The sequence below is a fragment of the Oculina patagonica genome, chromosome 1 (assembly GCF_052425735.1).
Source record: "Oculina patagonica isolate OP01 chromosome 1, crgOcupat, whole genome shotgun sequence".
Lineage (NCBI taxonomy): Eukaryota > Metazoa > Cnidaria > Anthozoa > Scleractinia > Oculinidae > Oculina > Oculina patagonica.
In genome coordinates, this window is record NC_135758.1 from 25,404,459 (window position 1) to 25,418,314 (window position 13,856).

The window sequence follows — 13,856 nt, forward strand, 5'->3', positions numbered from 1 at the left end:
CTAACAAGAAAGTGCTAAAGTTTGCCGATTCTTTGTTTCCTGTTGTCTACTGTGTAGTAGTAATTAAGACTAACTATTTCTCAGGTATATTGTTTGTGCTCAGCCATAACGTTTATTTTTATTGTTCAAGCCATACAACACTGGTGATGCTGAGAACCTCTACTATGTTATGCAAAACTGACAAAATGACAAAACTGCAATTATACTGCATTTCCCTTTGTCTAAATATCACTGCTATCTAACTAACATTAATTGCATTGAATCGTTAACCAAAAATTTCTCTAATTTTCAGCTCATTCTAAGACCTTTCACAAGACTTTTATAACTAATAAAAACACATGAAAACCATGCAGGCTTAATGCTTTGAGAAATCATTTTGAAATTTTTGAAAATATTCCTTAACTTATATGTGTTGTGGTTTAAATTTATCTTTGGTTTAAAATTTTTCAAACCAGTTTTATTTTTATTTTTCATTGTCTCATATTCATTATCATAATCTAAAACAAAGGGAAGTAAAAATCAAACTGGTTTGAAAAAAATTAAACCAAGGAAAAAATTAAACCACAACATATGCAAAGAAAATTTTGGTTCCAATAAATAGCTATGACTAGTCGAAAAGAGCACAAAAAAATTATTATGAGACAGTCTTTAATGGTCACATACAAAATGATGTACAATTACAAATGAGTAGGCTTGGTGTACTTGAAGCCATCGTATTGCGAGCTGTATATGTTGTAAGAGAGTTCTACTTTGATTTTGAGTGTTCGTCAGGTCTATCATCGTCTTAAAATATCAAAATAGGCTGGAATTTACACAATGATCGTACTAAAAACATAAACTATTTCAAAATAGATGTAAAAACATTCCCACTTACCCTCGTAATTCAGCTCGTGGAAAGATATATCCAAACTCTCGACCTCAGCTGAAGCTGCATCCGCCATCTTGAATGGCAACAGACTTTGAAAATATTGTCATAATTCAACAAATACGAACTGTATAACGTCCAAACTTAATATTTAGTCTTGAATATACTACTCAAGAAGAAAGAAGTCTAAAAAGTTCCATAAATCGGCTGTATATTGATGCTTGCAAGAAATGTCGAATTTGTGCAAGAAAATTTTGGTTTTCTGCCAGTCGCTTCGCAAAATAAGTTCGTCCTTCCCTTGATGCCTTGCGCGCCGCTAAAAAAAGCAAGAGAAGCGACTGGGTACGAGTCTGGGGTTCCACTGTATCTAAACGCTCCATAACTCACATATTTTCCATCTCCGCTGGAAGACCAGTTAAATCTGGAACAGATGTCAACCTGTTGCGCCTCATACGCCTGGAGGAATGATAACATAGAATGTAGCTATTTATTAAAGTGATTAATTTGATTAAAAATTCTAAACTGCTCCAAGGGTTTTATTTATATACTTTCAATCTTGTATCTACAATTTAGTTAGTACGACTTGGTCTTATTAATGCAAGTGACAGGATAAACACATAAAGCTGCTTAGTGAAGCGATGTAAGTTCAATTTTATTTAAATGTTATTATTATTATTATTATTATTATAATAATAATAATAATTATTATTATTATTATTATTATTATTATTAATAATAATATTATTATTAATTATAACTGACTGGCTAACTATAAAGTGTCCGGTGGTTGATTGGACAAAAAACACCCAATATTTAGCAGTTGATGTTTCGAGCGGTAGCGATTAATACAAGACTCGACACTTACAAATCAATGAGTTTATTGAACCGTTTAAATGTTCCATCTGCTATCGTTGTAAGGTCGTTGAAAGATACACTCCTGTAAGGAAATTGACACAATCATTGGCAATAAGCAAACAGACTTGAAGAAGGAAGCGGAATGGTATTTTCCACTTTGAAGTTCTTCAGAATTGTGGTGAAACAGGTAGAGCAGTTTGATCAAGCCGAGCGCCCTCCTAAAATGTTCTGCAATTGGCAAAAGGTTAAATGGAGCCGAAACCAATTGTGGAATTGCACGCATTTTAGGCATCCCACTGATGAACGGGAAAGCCTTTACGTTCACGGTCTGTCCTCTTAGAACTGTCTTAATTAAGTAACAGCTCTTCATTGACGGTTTTAATCAGACTATGCTTTAGAGTTGAAAAGTGCTACATAAAAGCCTAGCTTCTCAACACAGACTGCTCGATCCGCAAACATTACTACCAGTAACTTACAAGGTCACGAAATTTTCAGATGGTCCTTCAAAGGTGCCTGGCTTTATATTCGACAGCTGGTTTGAAAAAAGGTCACTGCAAGATATGAGACAAGATTACTTTATCCAAGATCAAGAGAGCAAAACCTTTTTCCTCAGACAAATGCACACAATTAAACTAAATAGAACTGCATGAAAACAAAATAGTGTCGTAAACTTACAGATGTTCCAGCTTTTTCATCGCTCGAAAGGTTCCACTCTCAATGTTCTTTAGATTGCAGTAAGCCATGCTTCTAATTAAATAGCAGATGTTTCAAAATGCAGATAAATTAAGAAAGTTTGAAAAAGTGTATTTTTTAAATGTATACAGTAATATAAATTGCAGTAATATAAATTGCCCTGACGAAGTGTTTTGAATAAACACGAAATATCGGCAAAGTCATTTTCTTCCAGTAATATAAATTAATTATACAGTAATATGAATTAATAATATATGCATTGAACAATTTTAATTGAAACGTTTCAGCTCTGCAAACAATCAACAATATATTCAACAATTTAACCTATTTTTTTAAACTTCTGTCCAAGTTCATAATAATTAATAGTCTTTATAAGTATATCTTACGCTTTTTACTGAAGTTTTTATTCTTTTTATTGCTCTCTTATATTTTTATTTGCACACGACCTCACAAACTAGTAGCTCTAGATCTGATCTCATGTATTGTGCATAAATAAAGTTGTAATTTAGGTAAGGTAAAGGTAAAGTCTGCTTCGAGCCTAGAGGCCCATACAAGCCGGAGCTTATCCCGGTTTCCGTAGCATTAAGCGACTGAGAGTATTGCTACTCCCCCCTGGATGGGATGCTAGTCCATCGCAGGGTTACCCCCCAGCAGTAAATTCGCCGGTACCCATTTATACACCTGGGAGGAGAGAGGCACTGTGAGAGTAAAGTGTCTTGCCCAAGAACACAACGCAGCGCCCCGGCCAGGCCTCGAACCCGGGCCGTTCGACTCGGAGGCGAGCGCGCTAACCATTAGGCCACCGCGCTGTAAATATCGACTTTTACAACTTTTTTGAAATTGCATAGCAAACCATGGCCAAGTTTCACCCAAACGCCATAGATATTATTTGCAAATATAACTTGTAACAAGGTCCCCACAGAGTTGATGGTATTGTCAGGTACCAGAAACTAAGTAAGTAAGTATGGGTGTGTGCGTGTGTGTATGTCTGTATGGGTATACACTTCCATATTGTGAAAAGTACCTTTTACACATGCAGGCAATGGTTTGAACTGTACATTGCAGTTGCTCAATGAAATTGCTTTTTAAAGTTTTGCGTGGCGCAGCATCCTACCTAAAAGAGGAAAAATAAACTTACAAATAGCGCATGTTGTCAAAGCCAGCAAAAGTATCTGAAGTTAATTCAGGTCCAATTGGATTCCTTGTGATATCTCTGCGAAGATGAACACAACAACAATCATCTTAACTAAACAGTTATTCGGGTTAATATTAATGTAATTATGAAAAAATTAATCTTTAGTCATGTAATGTAACAGAAGAAACTTAAAAGATTCTTCTGTTATTTCCTAATATTTTTATGAAAACTTAAACATACTTACAAGTTGCTGATACGTTTCGATTCTTTCAGAATGACTTTTAAATCGTTCAACGATAGCCTGTTGTTTTCCAGTTTGCTGTTAAAAAAGAGCAAAAGAACTTTTTTCACTCACGTAGCCAGCATCTATGCAAATTAACTGGAACAAAAGGAAACGTTTACACACACAAAAAAACTTCAAATTCCACAGAATTGGCTTGATACACCAACATGGCCGCCGTTTCATTGTTTTGGAACGCCAGTATGGCTGCCGTGACGTCATGTGAAAACGCTTTATACTGTAAGTTAGACAATAATCAATAAGTAACGCGTGTTGTGATTGGCCTATTGCTCTTGATGTATGAAACGGCACATCGATGATTTTATTGTTTAACGCGGTCTGATTCCAGAGCGCCAGGTCGAGAAAGTTGGTCAAAACTGTTTTTCGTCGACAAAAGAATATTTTAATCTTAACGAGGTTCAAAACGGTTTCCAGCATTTTCCAGCTTTTATACTTTGATGGGTCAGTATTACAAATACTTATCAGTTGCCATGCTGCCGCAATTATAGCGGAGCTCGCAGCGCGCGAAGCGCGCCAGCGGAGCACCATGGGTAATGCGGGTAATGATTTTTGTCAAACCATGAAGCCAGAAAAATTTGGTTGCGTACGCGCGCGCCCCGCGCCTACAGACTCTCGGGGAGGAGGAGGGGTGTCACAAGGCAACCCGACCGGGGGAGGAGAATGTCCTATTATTATTATTCCCCAACGACTGCTTTTATCTTTATCTTTGATATTTGACATGATTGGACGCGTTTGTTATGGTCAATTGACAGCTGTCAAAACAAGGATTCCGCTGACCAGTATCACATGACCATATCGCGGGCTCAAATGTTGACCACATCGAGGTTAAATGTTTTTTTAAAGTTGACCGCTGACCAAGACATTTTCGCCATTGAATCGCGGGCGCATAGAAATTTTCATGGTCATTTGCTGTAGATTCACATGAAGGAGCAAGTGAGAAAATGGAAGTACGCATTTATGCTCGGCAGACTGTCGGCTCGGCTAAATATTTTCGTACGATTCGGACAAGCGAAAACAAGCTGTATTTTGTACTTGGTTGGGAGCAACTGCAGAATACCCGACCACTTTTTTTCGTCCATTAATCCACCGTTCCCGAGAACAAAGGAACGGAGACAAAATGAGCAGTGTACTGGTGAAGGTGAGTACACTGAAGACTGCAGTGTTTTTGTTATTATCTCTACGTTTTGTCTCACTTGATATGCAAAGTAAGCTTATATTTACGGCACATTTTACTTGCTAAAGCTTATGTTATTCCCTGGTTTCGCCACTAAGTATTTGCTTGTGACATGGCTACTGTTGAAAAATACTATTCCTTAAAATCCAGTTTTACTGAACGCAAATAGGAGAATTTGATTTGTAAACATATATTTATTGGACCATTGAGGGACGAATTCACAAAGAATTTCTTGCACAAGCAAACATGATTGTATCTTTTTTGTGTAATCAAATAACAAAACTGAGTTGAGACTCACAAACAATTCTAGCTTCCCAGAATTTTTTCTTTTTTTCTGTGAGTGAAGTGAAACCCCTTAGGGCAAGGGGACGCAAAAAAACATGTAAAAGCTTTCACTACAGTTTGCATAGAGTTGTTGGTTCGGGCAATATGGTGTTTACTCTTAGCTATAACCTCTGTAGTTTCCAATCAAAATTTAAATATATGCAAATAAGTGAAAATAAAAATAAATAAATAAATGAAAATAAACCTTCTTCGAAATGTAGATGTTCACTATTTCCTTTATACTCTAAATGTTAAGTGTCTTTCCTTCTGTTTAACCTGGTAAAGCCCTACTCCCCCCTCCTTTTTCCTACACGAAGGTTACATATATGTAACCTTCGTCATTTCTTCGTCATTTCTTCGTCATTCAGACTTCTGCTGTCGGTGGAATTATAACTTTTTGATTGATTTTGTTTGTTCTCGTATTTGGTGTTGCTGTACTCGGTAAAAAAGAATAAGGAATAAAATCAATATTTATAAAAAATAAAACGAATAATGCCAGAATGCCAGAATTTAGAGTTCAATGAAGTGCAAAATAATTACCTGTGGAGCTCCGCTTTTAGGCTTGCCTAAATCTATATATTAATAGTAAAGAAATGTCCAGTAATTGATGAAAAAGTTGTGGTCATTTCCATTACGTTAATCCAACCATTGCAACAGTAGAATCTCTTAAAAATACCCTTAACCCTATCCAGACCGAAGGGGGGAAGGGGGGGGGGGGGGGGAAGAAGTGTCCGCGCTCACTTTGAACACTTATAACTTTTTTACAATTCAACTGAACGCTGCCAAACTTTGTGAGTTTACCCAAACGTTATCTGGGAATAATTTGGTAGGATAGTGTGCTGTGTCGGGAACTTGACGTTAACATGGAAACGGCATTTTGACAGGCATGTTTTCCCAAATTTGTTTATTTTTGTGTTCGTATTGATGAAAAATCTATCTTATGCTTTATTTTCACCTTTTTAGAGCTTTATTGCGCTGCTTTATAGATTTTGAGTACTTTTCAGTAATTTTGGGCGGTTTTCTGACGTTTTCGAAAATTTTTGAAATCCAAGGTGGTGGATATAAGATTGCGGCTGTTTTGACATCATAATATAATTGTCACGTGATGTGACGTCATCATCCCATGTGACGTACTATATATATTCTAAGTTTCATTGTGATTGTTTAAATAATCTGGAAGTTACAGAGGGGGGGGGGGCGGAATCTGCCGCCCCCCCCCCCCATTTTGTATGATGGAATAATGATCAGCATGCCAAGATATAACTTTTGGCAAAGTTTAAAAAATCTGTACATGGTCTTTGAAGACACTTTATTTTCGAGAAATTTAAGGAAGCCTTTAACCGCATGTACAGATATAGGTAGGAAAAGCGAAAATTATGTTTTAAACAGGTTATATTATGCCGTTAACGTTGCTATTGTAACTTGTTATGTCTCAAGAAAATAAAGATAACTTTTTCACCATTGTTTGGCCATCTGTTAAATACCAAAACTGCTGAGTCAACTGAAAAAAAGAGTCGCAGTATTGATCCGTCAAACTGAGGTGTTGAAAAGTGCAGGAAACTGTTTTGAGCCACCTTAACTGAAGAACCTCCAAGGGCAAAGTAGCACAGATTATGCAAAGTGGCTAACAGTCGAATGTTACTGCTTTCATTAACAATCAATGTTGGCCAAAATTTAAATTTGGGAACGAGCTTTGGCGTCATTTTTAAAGCTTTGGTCTATAAGATTTGATAAACGTTTTCACGATAACGGTGTCATCGTGAGAGATAAAACACTTCGCTCTTCGCAAAGGCCAGATAGCTGGCGTTCTCTTTACTTTTCCTCAAATCATTGAATAATTTTTTTTAGAAAAATGGACAATGATTCTCATTCGTTTACCATAAATGCAGGTAAAAAACAGAAAACCTCAGAAGCAGGACGTTTGCTGTTTGAGGAATAAACGAACGTGATATTAAATCTCCGTGTAGATGCAAACGAGACGTCTATATTTACTTAGAACATCAGCAAGCAATTTATTAAAACAATTCCTTGATGGCATCGAACATTTATTGAACGAAAAAAAAAAAAACATATCGTGTAAGTTATTAAACACACGAACTTCCATATTTACTTTATACTTATTAACCCTTTGACCCCCAAATTTTCCTCAAAAAACGCGTTTTTTTAGCCGCTAAACTGAAATTTTGGTGCTATGGTCTGGAATTTACCTCAACTTTGCTAAAGAAGCACTATTTTACACTTCAGCAACATTTTCATAAAGATTCTGTGTAAAAATGTACAATATTTTACTTTGGTGCATCTTTTGGCCAAAAAAGTTTTGACATTATCATTGGAAAACCCTGAAAAGGGGACCTTGACCAATTACAGGTGTACTGGCCTGTTTAGCAACGATTTTGCACCAAAAATGGATTTTGTTTTTCTTTGATTAGCTCTGTTAGAATGCAACTGATATTCAAAATGAACAGTCCTGTAGAAAGGTCGATTCAAGCTCTATCAGATTCTTTTCACGAAATTCCACTGACGTGCTAATTAATGACGTCACAAGTGAATGAATGACTGCACCTCCAAATAGCGCCTGAATGCGCGTTTAGGAGTGAAAGGGTTAAATATAACGATTTTGTAAATTATAAAAAAGGACTATGCGTCCACGGCAATATGATGTTTGTCCAGGCAGGATAACTTGCAATTAAAAGGTCAATTTCCCAACGCCACATCATTTATATCGTTTGCAAGACCGGCACTTCTAGCTTTACTTAATATCATATCGGACAACGACAACAAGTATAGAACTAGAAAATAATAATGAAAAATGATATAGACAAACGAAACTTACACTTCTGCTGCACCTTCGGGGAGGTAAAATCCGCCTTTTATGTTGTTTTTGCCAAGATATCTGCAAGAGGCAAAACCACAGCATTATTCCTTTGGGAGTAACGGCGTTGCATTTCGTTAAGAAGCCTGTGAGCAGGCTTAAGTTTGCATGGATCACACGCGCAAGCAGCAAAGCCGCGAGAAATAATCGAACAAATCAAGATGCGCGAAACGCGAAGTGACCCAAAAGTAAGCCTGCATACAGGCTTTTTGTTTAGCAAACAAACAGTTAAACCTACGATAGCATAAAATAAGTTTAAAATACGTCTGGTTAGGCATTTCGTTAGCCGGAGAGGTAGCTTACAGAGTTACCATATATTACGATTAAGTAACTGTGTGTCAAGACTTATGATACCAACTTAAGGTTTAATAACTATCTCGAAAGCTGTATTTAATTTCACTTTCACTATTTTTAATTTAACAAAAGTATTGGATCAAACTTCCATATGGCAACCAAACTTTGCAAGGCATTTTTTTAAAAAAAAAATCAGTTTCCTTCCATTCCGTTTTTCACGCCGTTCATTGTTCTTTTCTCGGTTCTTGCTAAGTTTTTAAAAAAGACAGATAACTATACTTGCATAGTTGTTAGCAGTGTCAGGTTCCAAAAGGTACTGTATGGAATTGACTGCAAACTGTTCCTTGAAATATCTCTAAAAAAGAAAACACAGCGTTTTTACATAAATTAAAATTTAAAGAATAGATCCTTCGGACGTGCAAATTATTGGACGATGGCTAATTTCTAGAGGGGAGACATGGTTATCTGCAAATGTCTATTTTTTTTGTCAATATTCAAATTGAAAACAAAATTCTTTACTTTCTTTGGTATCTTAGTTGTGTTAAACCAATTCAAAGTGGCTCTGTGATTAGAATAGAATAGAAATTTTGATTGAGCACTACCAAAAACGGGTTTTTAGTGATCAATACAATACATGAAATGTATTGTATTGTAGAAATGATAAGATTTATATATACACATTAAATAAATAAATAAATTAAAAATAAATAAAAGTAAAAAAGAGCAATAAAGAAAATTAAAATATTAATATACTATTCTTGTGCTAAAAACTCGCCAAGAAGCCTTGTTTGTGATTGGCTACTTAGCGAGCGGACAAAAGGAAATTATGTTCAGAGAAAAGCCATACTTATTTTTATAACTAGTTTTAACTTGGCATCTACTGTAAGTCATCAATTTTATATCGATGGAGTAAGCTTATTTTGACACCCCAAAAATGACCAAAAATGTTAAGTACATTCAACATCCTCGACTGATGAGGAAGACACTGCTAGTAACATGTTCTAAATTAACCGCGGAGCTATAAATAATTTCAATTGCAGCTACCAAAAGTGGTAGCCTTAACGTTCAAAGCAACATTTATTGTAGTGAATCTATGAAGTTGGAACTTGGTTTGCCCAAAATACGATTTTTGGCCGATCCTTCTTGAAATTATGCCATAGCAACGTCAAAAACTAATGGAAACACGGGAAATTGAGACGAATGAACATCTACTGAATGTTTTAGCGACATATAGTAAATATCCATTTTGAAAATAACGAGAAAACCTCAAGGGGCAGCATCAACCCTTCCCCTTTCTAAGGGCTAACTACAAATGGTCCTCGACATTTTTGGATGTCTTGCGCAAAAAATCAGAATGTTGTCAACTTGAATTAAGAGTTAATGTAACTAACTTACATTTCCTTAAGTAATGTCAGATTCCTAAAGGCGTCTTCTTGAATCGAGCTCAAATTGTTTCCAGAAATATTTCTGAAAGAAAACCGTGGCAACACCAGAAGTGGTTAGACCGTGTTTGGCTCTCCCTGTAATGGGAGATAATCTAGCCAAAAGGGGAGTATAAAAATTACACGGTTAAAGAAAATAAAATTCTTTGTAAATGCTGCACTGATAATATTCTGCATATATTTACCCAGAAAGGAGGTTAGATTTTGGTTTTAGGTAGTGTTAAGATACCCGGCGGCCGGGAAACCAATAGCACGTGCAACCTCTGTCATGCAACGGAAGTGCGATGTTTTAATATCATAGTACATTTACAAAGAATAATTTATTGCAATGGTATGTCGATTAGAGTGTCGGTTATCTAGTGTTTGTGGCAATCTTTCCCCTCAGTGTAGACCTAGTAACGACTCCCGTTGCTAGAGAGGATCGTTACTTTACAGGTATAAGGTCAAGGAAATACGCATTACATAAGAGCGTCACGAAGCTTAAAAACAATTGAAGAAAAAAGGAAATCGAATAGTTAATCCCCTATTCAACGGTTTTGTAAATATATACTAGGACATTTTACTAATTCCTTGTATTTTTACTCCCCTCTGTATATAAGGCTCGGAAAAATACCATGAAACGCGCAAAAACCTCTGCGGTCGAGTGTCATTTACAAAACAAAAATAAACTGTAAAGCATATATTAAAATTTGCACTTACAGCGCGACCGTGTTGGAGGGTAAATCACGTGGTACTTGCTTAATTCCTTTACATGTAACAATCATCCTATGGCCAAATGGCTTGCAAGTACATTTCCCTGGGTGAACATCTTCCAAACAACACAAGCCAGACGCAGCCAACCACCAAACTAATATGAACTGCGCCAGACCAACATACAACAAACGCTGGGCTGAAGATGCTTTCTCCATCTGCAGAGGAAAAGCTTCAATCCATATAGTAGTGTTTTATGTTAATTTAACTGTTAAAAACCTCACTCTTAATTTCCAATATTTTTGGAGAGAGACAAGTAGAGAGTTTTCTGGACACCTAAGAAAAAACAATTTAATCTAAAGTGGCGGAGAACAATAAATAAATAAATTATAAAATAAAATAATATGATGTGATGTGATGTGATATAAGGAGACGTGATGTGATGTGATTTATTAAAATATAAAACAAGATTCTCAAATGTGAATGTAAAACGGACGAAAACGCTGACCGCGCTAAATCAAGCAAATAATGAATGATTATAATTCGTCAAAATTTCCCTTAACATCGATTCAAGACGAAGTGCAATGTGTATGTTATTTCGAAACTATTCGTATTTTTGTGACAAACGAACGCGCCCCTCGATGCTAATATACTTAGACGTGGAACCGCTCTTCACAATGATCAAAGTCTTGCGTTTGTAAACTGTGTAAGGGCGGACGGGTTTTCCGGCAAAGGATTCGAATGTCAGCCATTTACATCTTCAGTACGCTTATATCGCTCTCTCAAGAAACAAAAAAAAAAAATAGGTTTTATTAAATGCTCTACGCGATGAGTGAGGGGCTGGAAAAATAGATGCGCAAGTGGCATAATCCGAGATTTTCGTTATCCACAGCTATCTTTAGCACAGTGGTAATTTCCCCACCAATGTGGTTATCTATACAAGTAATAGGACGTTTTTGTTTGCATTGCAAATTTTTAGTTTGCTGCAGATTTCGGAACTTGCTTTAATCACTCAGGAAGAGAAACTCATTCCACACAAACAAAATAGAAAATAAAAATCCAGAAAATTGCTGCTAGTTCGGGAGGCTAAACTGCAAAATATCCCGCAACTGAAGCTGTTCAGCGTAGCCAGCGAATAATGGCTACGTATACGTCGACACATTTCATGAATGATGTTATGGCCTTTATTTAATATGTCGCTTGCCCAAACAAGTTTGTGTATTGAATTTTCGCTTCCTTTTACGCAAAGGCAATATTTGTCACACCTAATAAAGAGTAAAATATAGTAAAATTCTCAGCAGGTCAATGATTTAAAAGGAAATCCGCCAGGACTTCGAGTAGTTATTGGACAAAATTATGTACCAAAGCTATTTACACCTGATTGCAAGCTTTTGTGTTATTGCTTCAAATATCTTATCAAAAGAAATCTTTTCTAACAACACCAAACATCGAAAACAAATTTCGAAGTTCCGCTGAATTCCACTGAATCGCTTAAGACGAATTTCCAAAATGGCTACACGTGAGATTTTGCCTATACCTTGTGAACTTTGAAATTCATTTTCTCAGACTCTGATGAGAAATTGTTGTTGTTTGGTGTTATCACGGATAATTACTTACATCTTTACATTTTATTAAGGGTAGGAAATAACGCAATAGGATGTAAATTATTCTGGTACTTGATTTTTGTCCATCTTTTAAGAAATAGAAAACATGTTCCGTGTTTCTATCGAGTTATAGAAACACGAGTGGAAGTTTGGGAGAACGAGAAATGCTGTGGGAACACGAGTCGATAGACGAGTGTTTCCACAGCCTTTTCGAGTTCTCCCAAACTTTCACGAGTGTTTCTATAATTCGATAGAAACACGGAAAACATGTTTTCTATTTCTTTTAGAAAACAGCACAAAGAAAATAACGCACATCAAAGTAATATTTAGCGCTTTATTTAACATCAAAACGTAGATTCTCTTCACCTCGCGGTTTTACGTCATGAACATAATCGACCAATCATGGTAAGGGAGTCGATGAACAGAAATAAATCAACTGTTCAACATTCGCTTCAAGGCTAAATTCACCGTTTTTGGCCAAACAAACAAAGGAAACAGGCCCCAAAGTTAACGTAATTATGAGAAATAACTAAGCCGATGGTTCAACTGAAGTCAAGCACTGGAAGGAGTCAAGAATTGAGGTTTTATTTCGCTTCATCGACCCAACCGAATGGTTTGACGACCGACGCTGCCGATCGAGCGACTCGAACCTTGGAGGTGAAAGTGCATTATTTTTCTGTTAAAAGAAGTTTGACTCGGCATTCTGGACGAATATCTTGTCCTGTTGAGGAGCTGTGAATAGTTCTGAAGTGCTGCAAAGCCTAGAATGGAGTGAAGTTGCACCAATTCATATACTTCTTTGAAAGGTCAGCCGCTTCGATAATTTCTATCACAGATTTTTTTTGAATGTGTAGCGGGCTCTGTAAACATCTTACTCGCTTGTTTTCAAGTGTGCAAATATTTGTTTAGTCTTAACCTGGTTTTTGTCAGCTGTGACATTAAAATTTGGCACAATTCTTAGTTGTTATTTTTTCATTGCTTATTTCAGCGCCGTGAATATTGATTGCCGTGTTTACGACAACTGACTGTGTCTCCATCGAGTTATAGAAACACAATTTTTAACCAATCAGCGCACGTATTTACTTTGTGCTATTTTCTAATAATAAATATTACTCGACTTCCTAGTGGATTCCGTCCTAATAACTCTTGGCGAGTGAACATCAAATGTTGCGTGAATAAAAGTCCGGCCGAGGGACTACAGGTCTGGTCACCAATAAAATGAAAATAAATCCATGAGCGAGTTCCGAACCGCGCTAGGTCCATTGCCGTGCGGTTAATAAAGTGTGCCCAATTTTCTTAAAACTTAATAAAAAGGACATTGAGCATGTCTTCATTATCGACATTTTTCAAGACTTGAAGAGTTAGTTATTTTGGAAAACGGAGCAATATTTTCCCTTTCCTTTTTCTATATCGTTTGTCAATTATCGGAACAATATGATGAACACAGGAAATGTTTCTTCACACAATGCCCTTAAAAAGGGTGCCGCCAATGGTTTCGTTTCCCGAAAGTTCCATACATACCCTTGGTGAATCATTATGGCTCTAGTACTATAGTAGGCTTTTTGTTAATCTTTGACTTGGAATTGGACTATCGGGTTTTGAATTTT

At 36.4% G+C, this 13,856-nt stretch overlaps 1 protein-coding gene across 1 annotated transcript in view; it reads right to left on the reverse strand.

The window, feature by feature from the left end:
* The window catches only part of LOC144643777 (uncharacterized), a 54,815-nt gene that overhangs the window by 19,439 nt on the left and 21,520 nt on the right, over positions 1-13,856 (reverse strand). Inside the window, exons 13-22 of the mRNA XM_078503485.1 lie at positions 10,655-10,863; positions 9,909-9,980; positions 8,797-8,868; positions 8,181-8,240; positions 3,793-3,867; positions 3,552-3,626; positions 2,396-2,467; positions 2,197-2,271; positions 1,731-1,802; positions 1,253-1,321 (exon numbers count right to left, since the gene is read on the reverse strand). Of these exons, the coding sequence (XP_078359611.1) occupies positions 1,253-1,321; positions 1,731-1,802; positions 2,197-2,271; positions 2,396-2,467; positions 3,552-3,626; positions 3,793-3,867; positions 8,181-8,240; positions 8,797-8,868; positions 9,909-9,980; positions 10,655-10,863 (851 nt within the window). The remainder of the gene's footprint in view (positions 1-1,252; positions 1,322-1,730; positions 1,803-2,196; positions 2,272-2,395; positions 2,468-3,551; positions 3,627-3,792; positions 3,868-8,180; positions 8,241-8,796; positions 8,869-9,908; positions 9,981-10,654; positions 10,864-13,856) is intronic.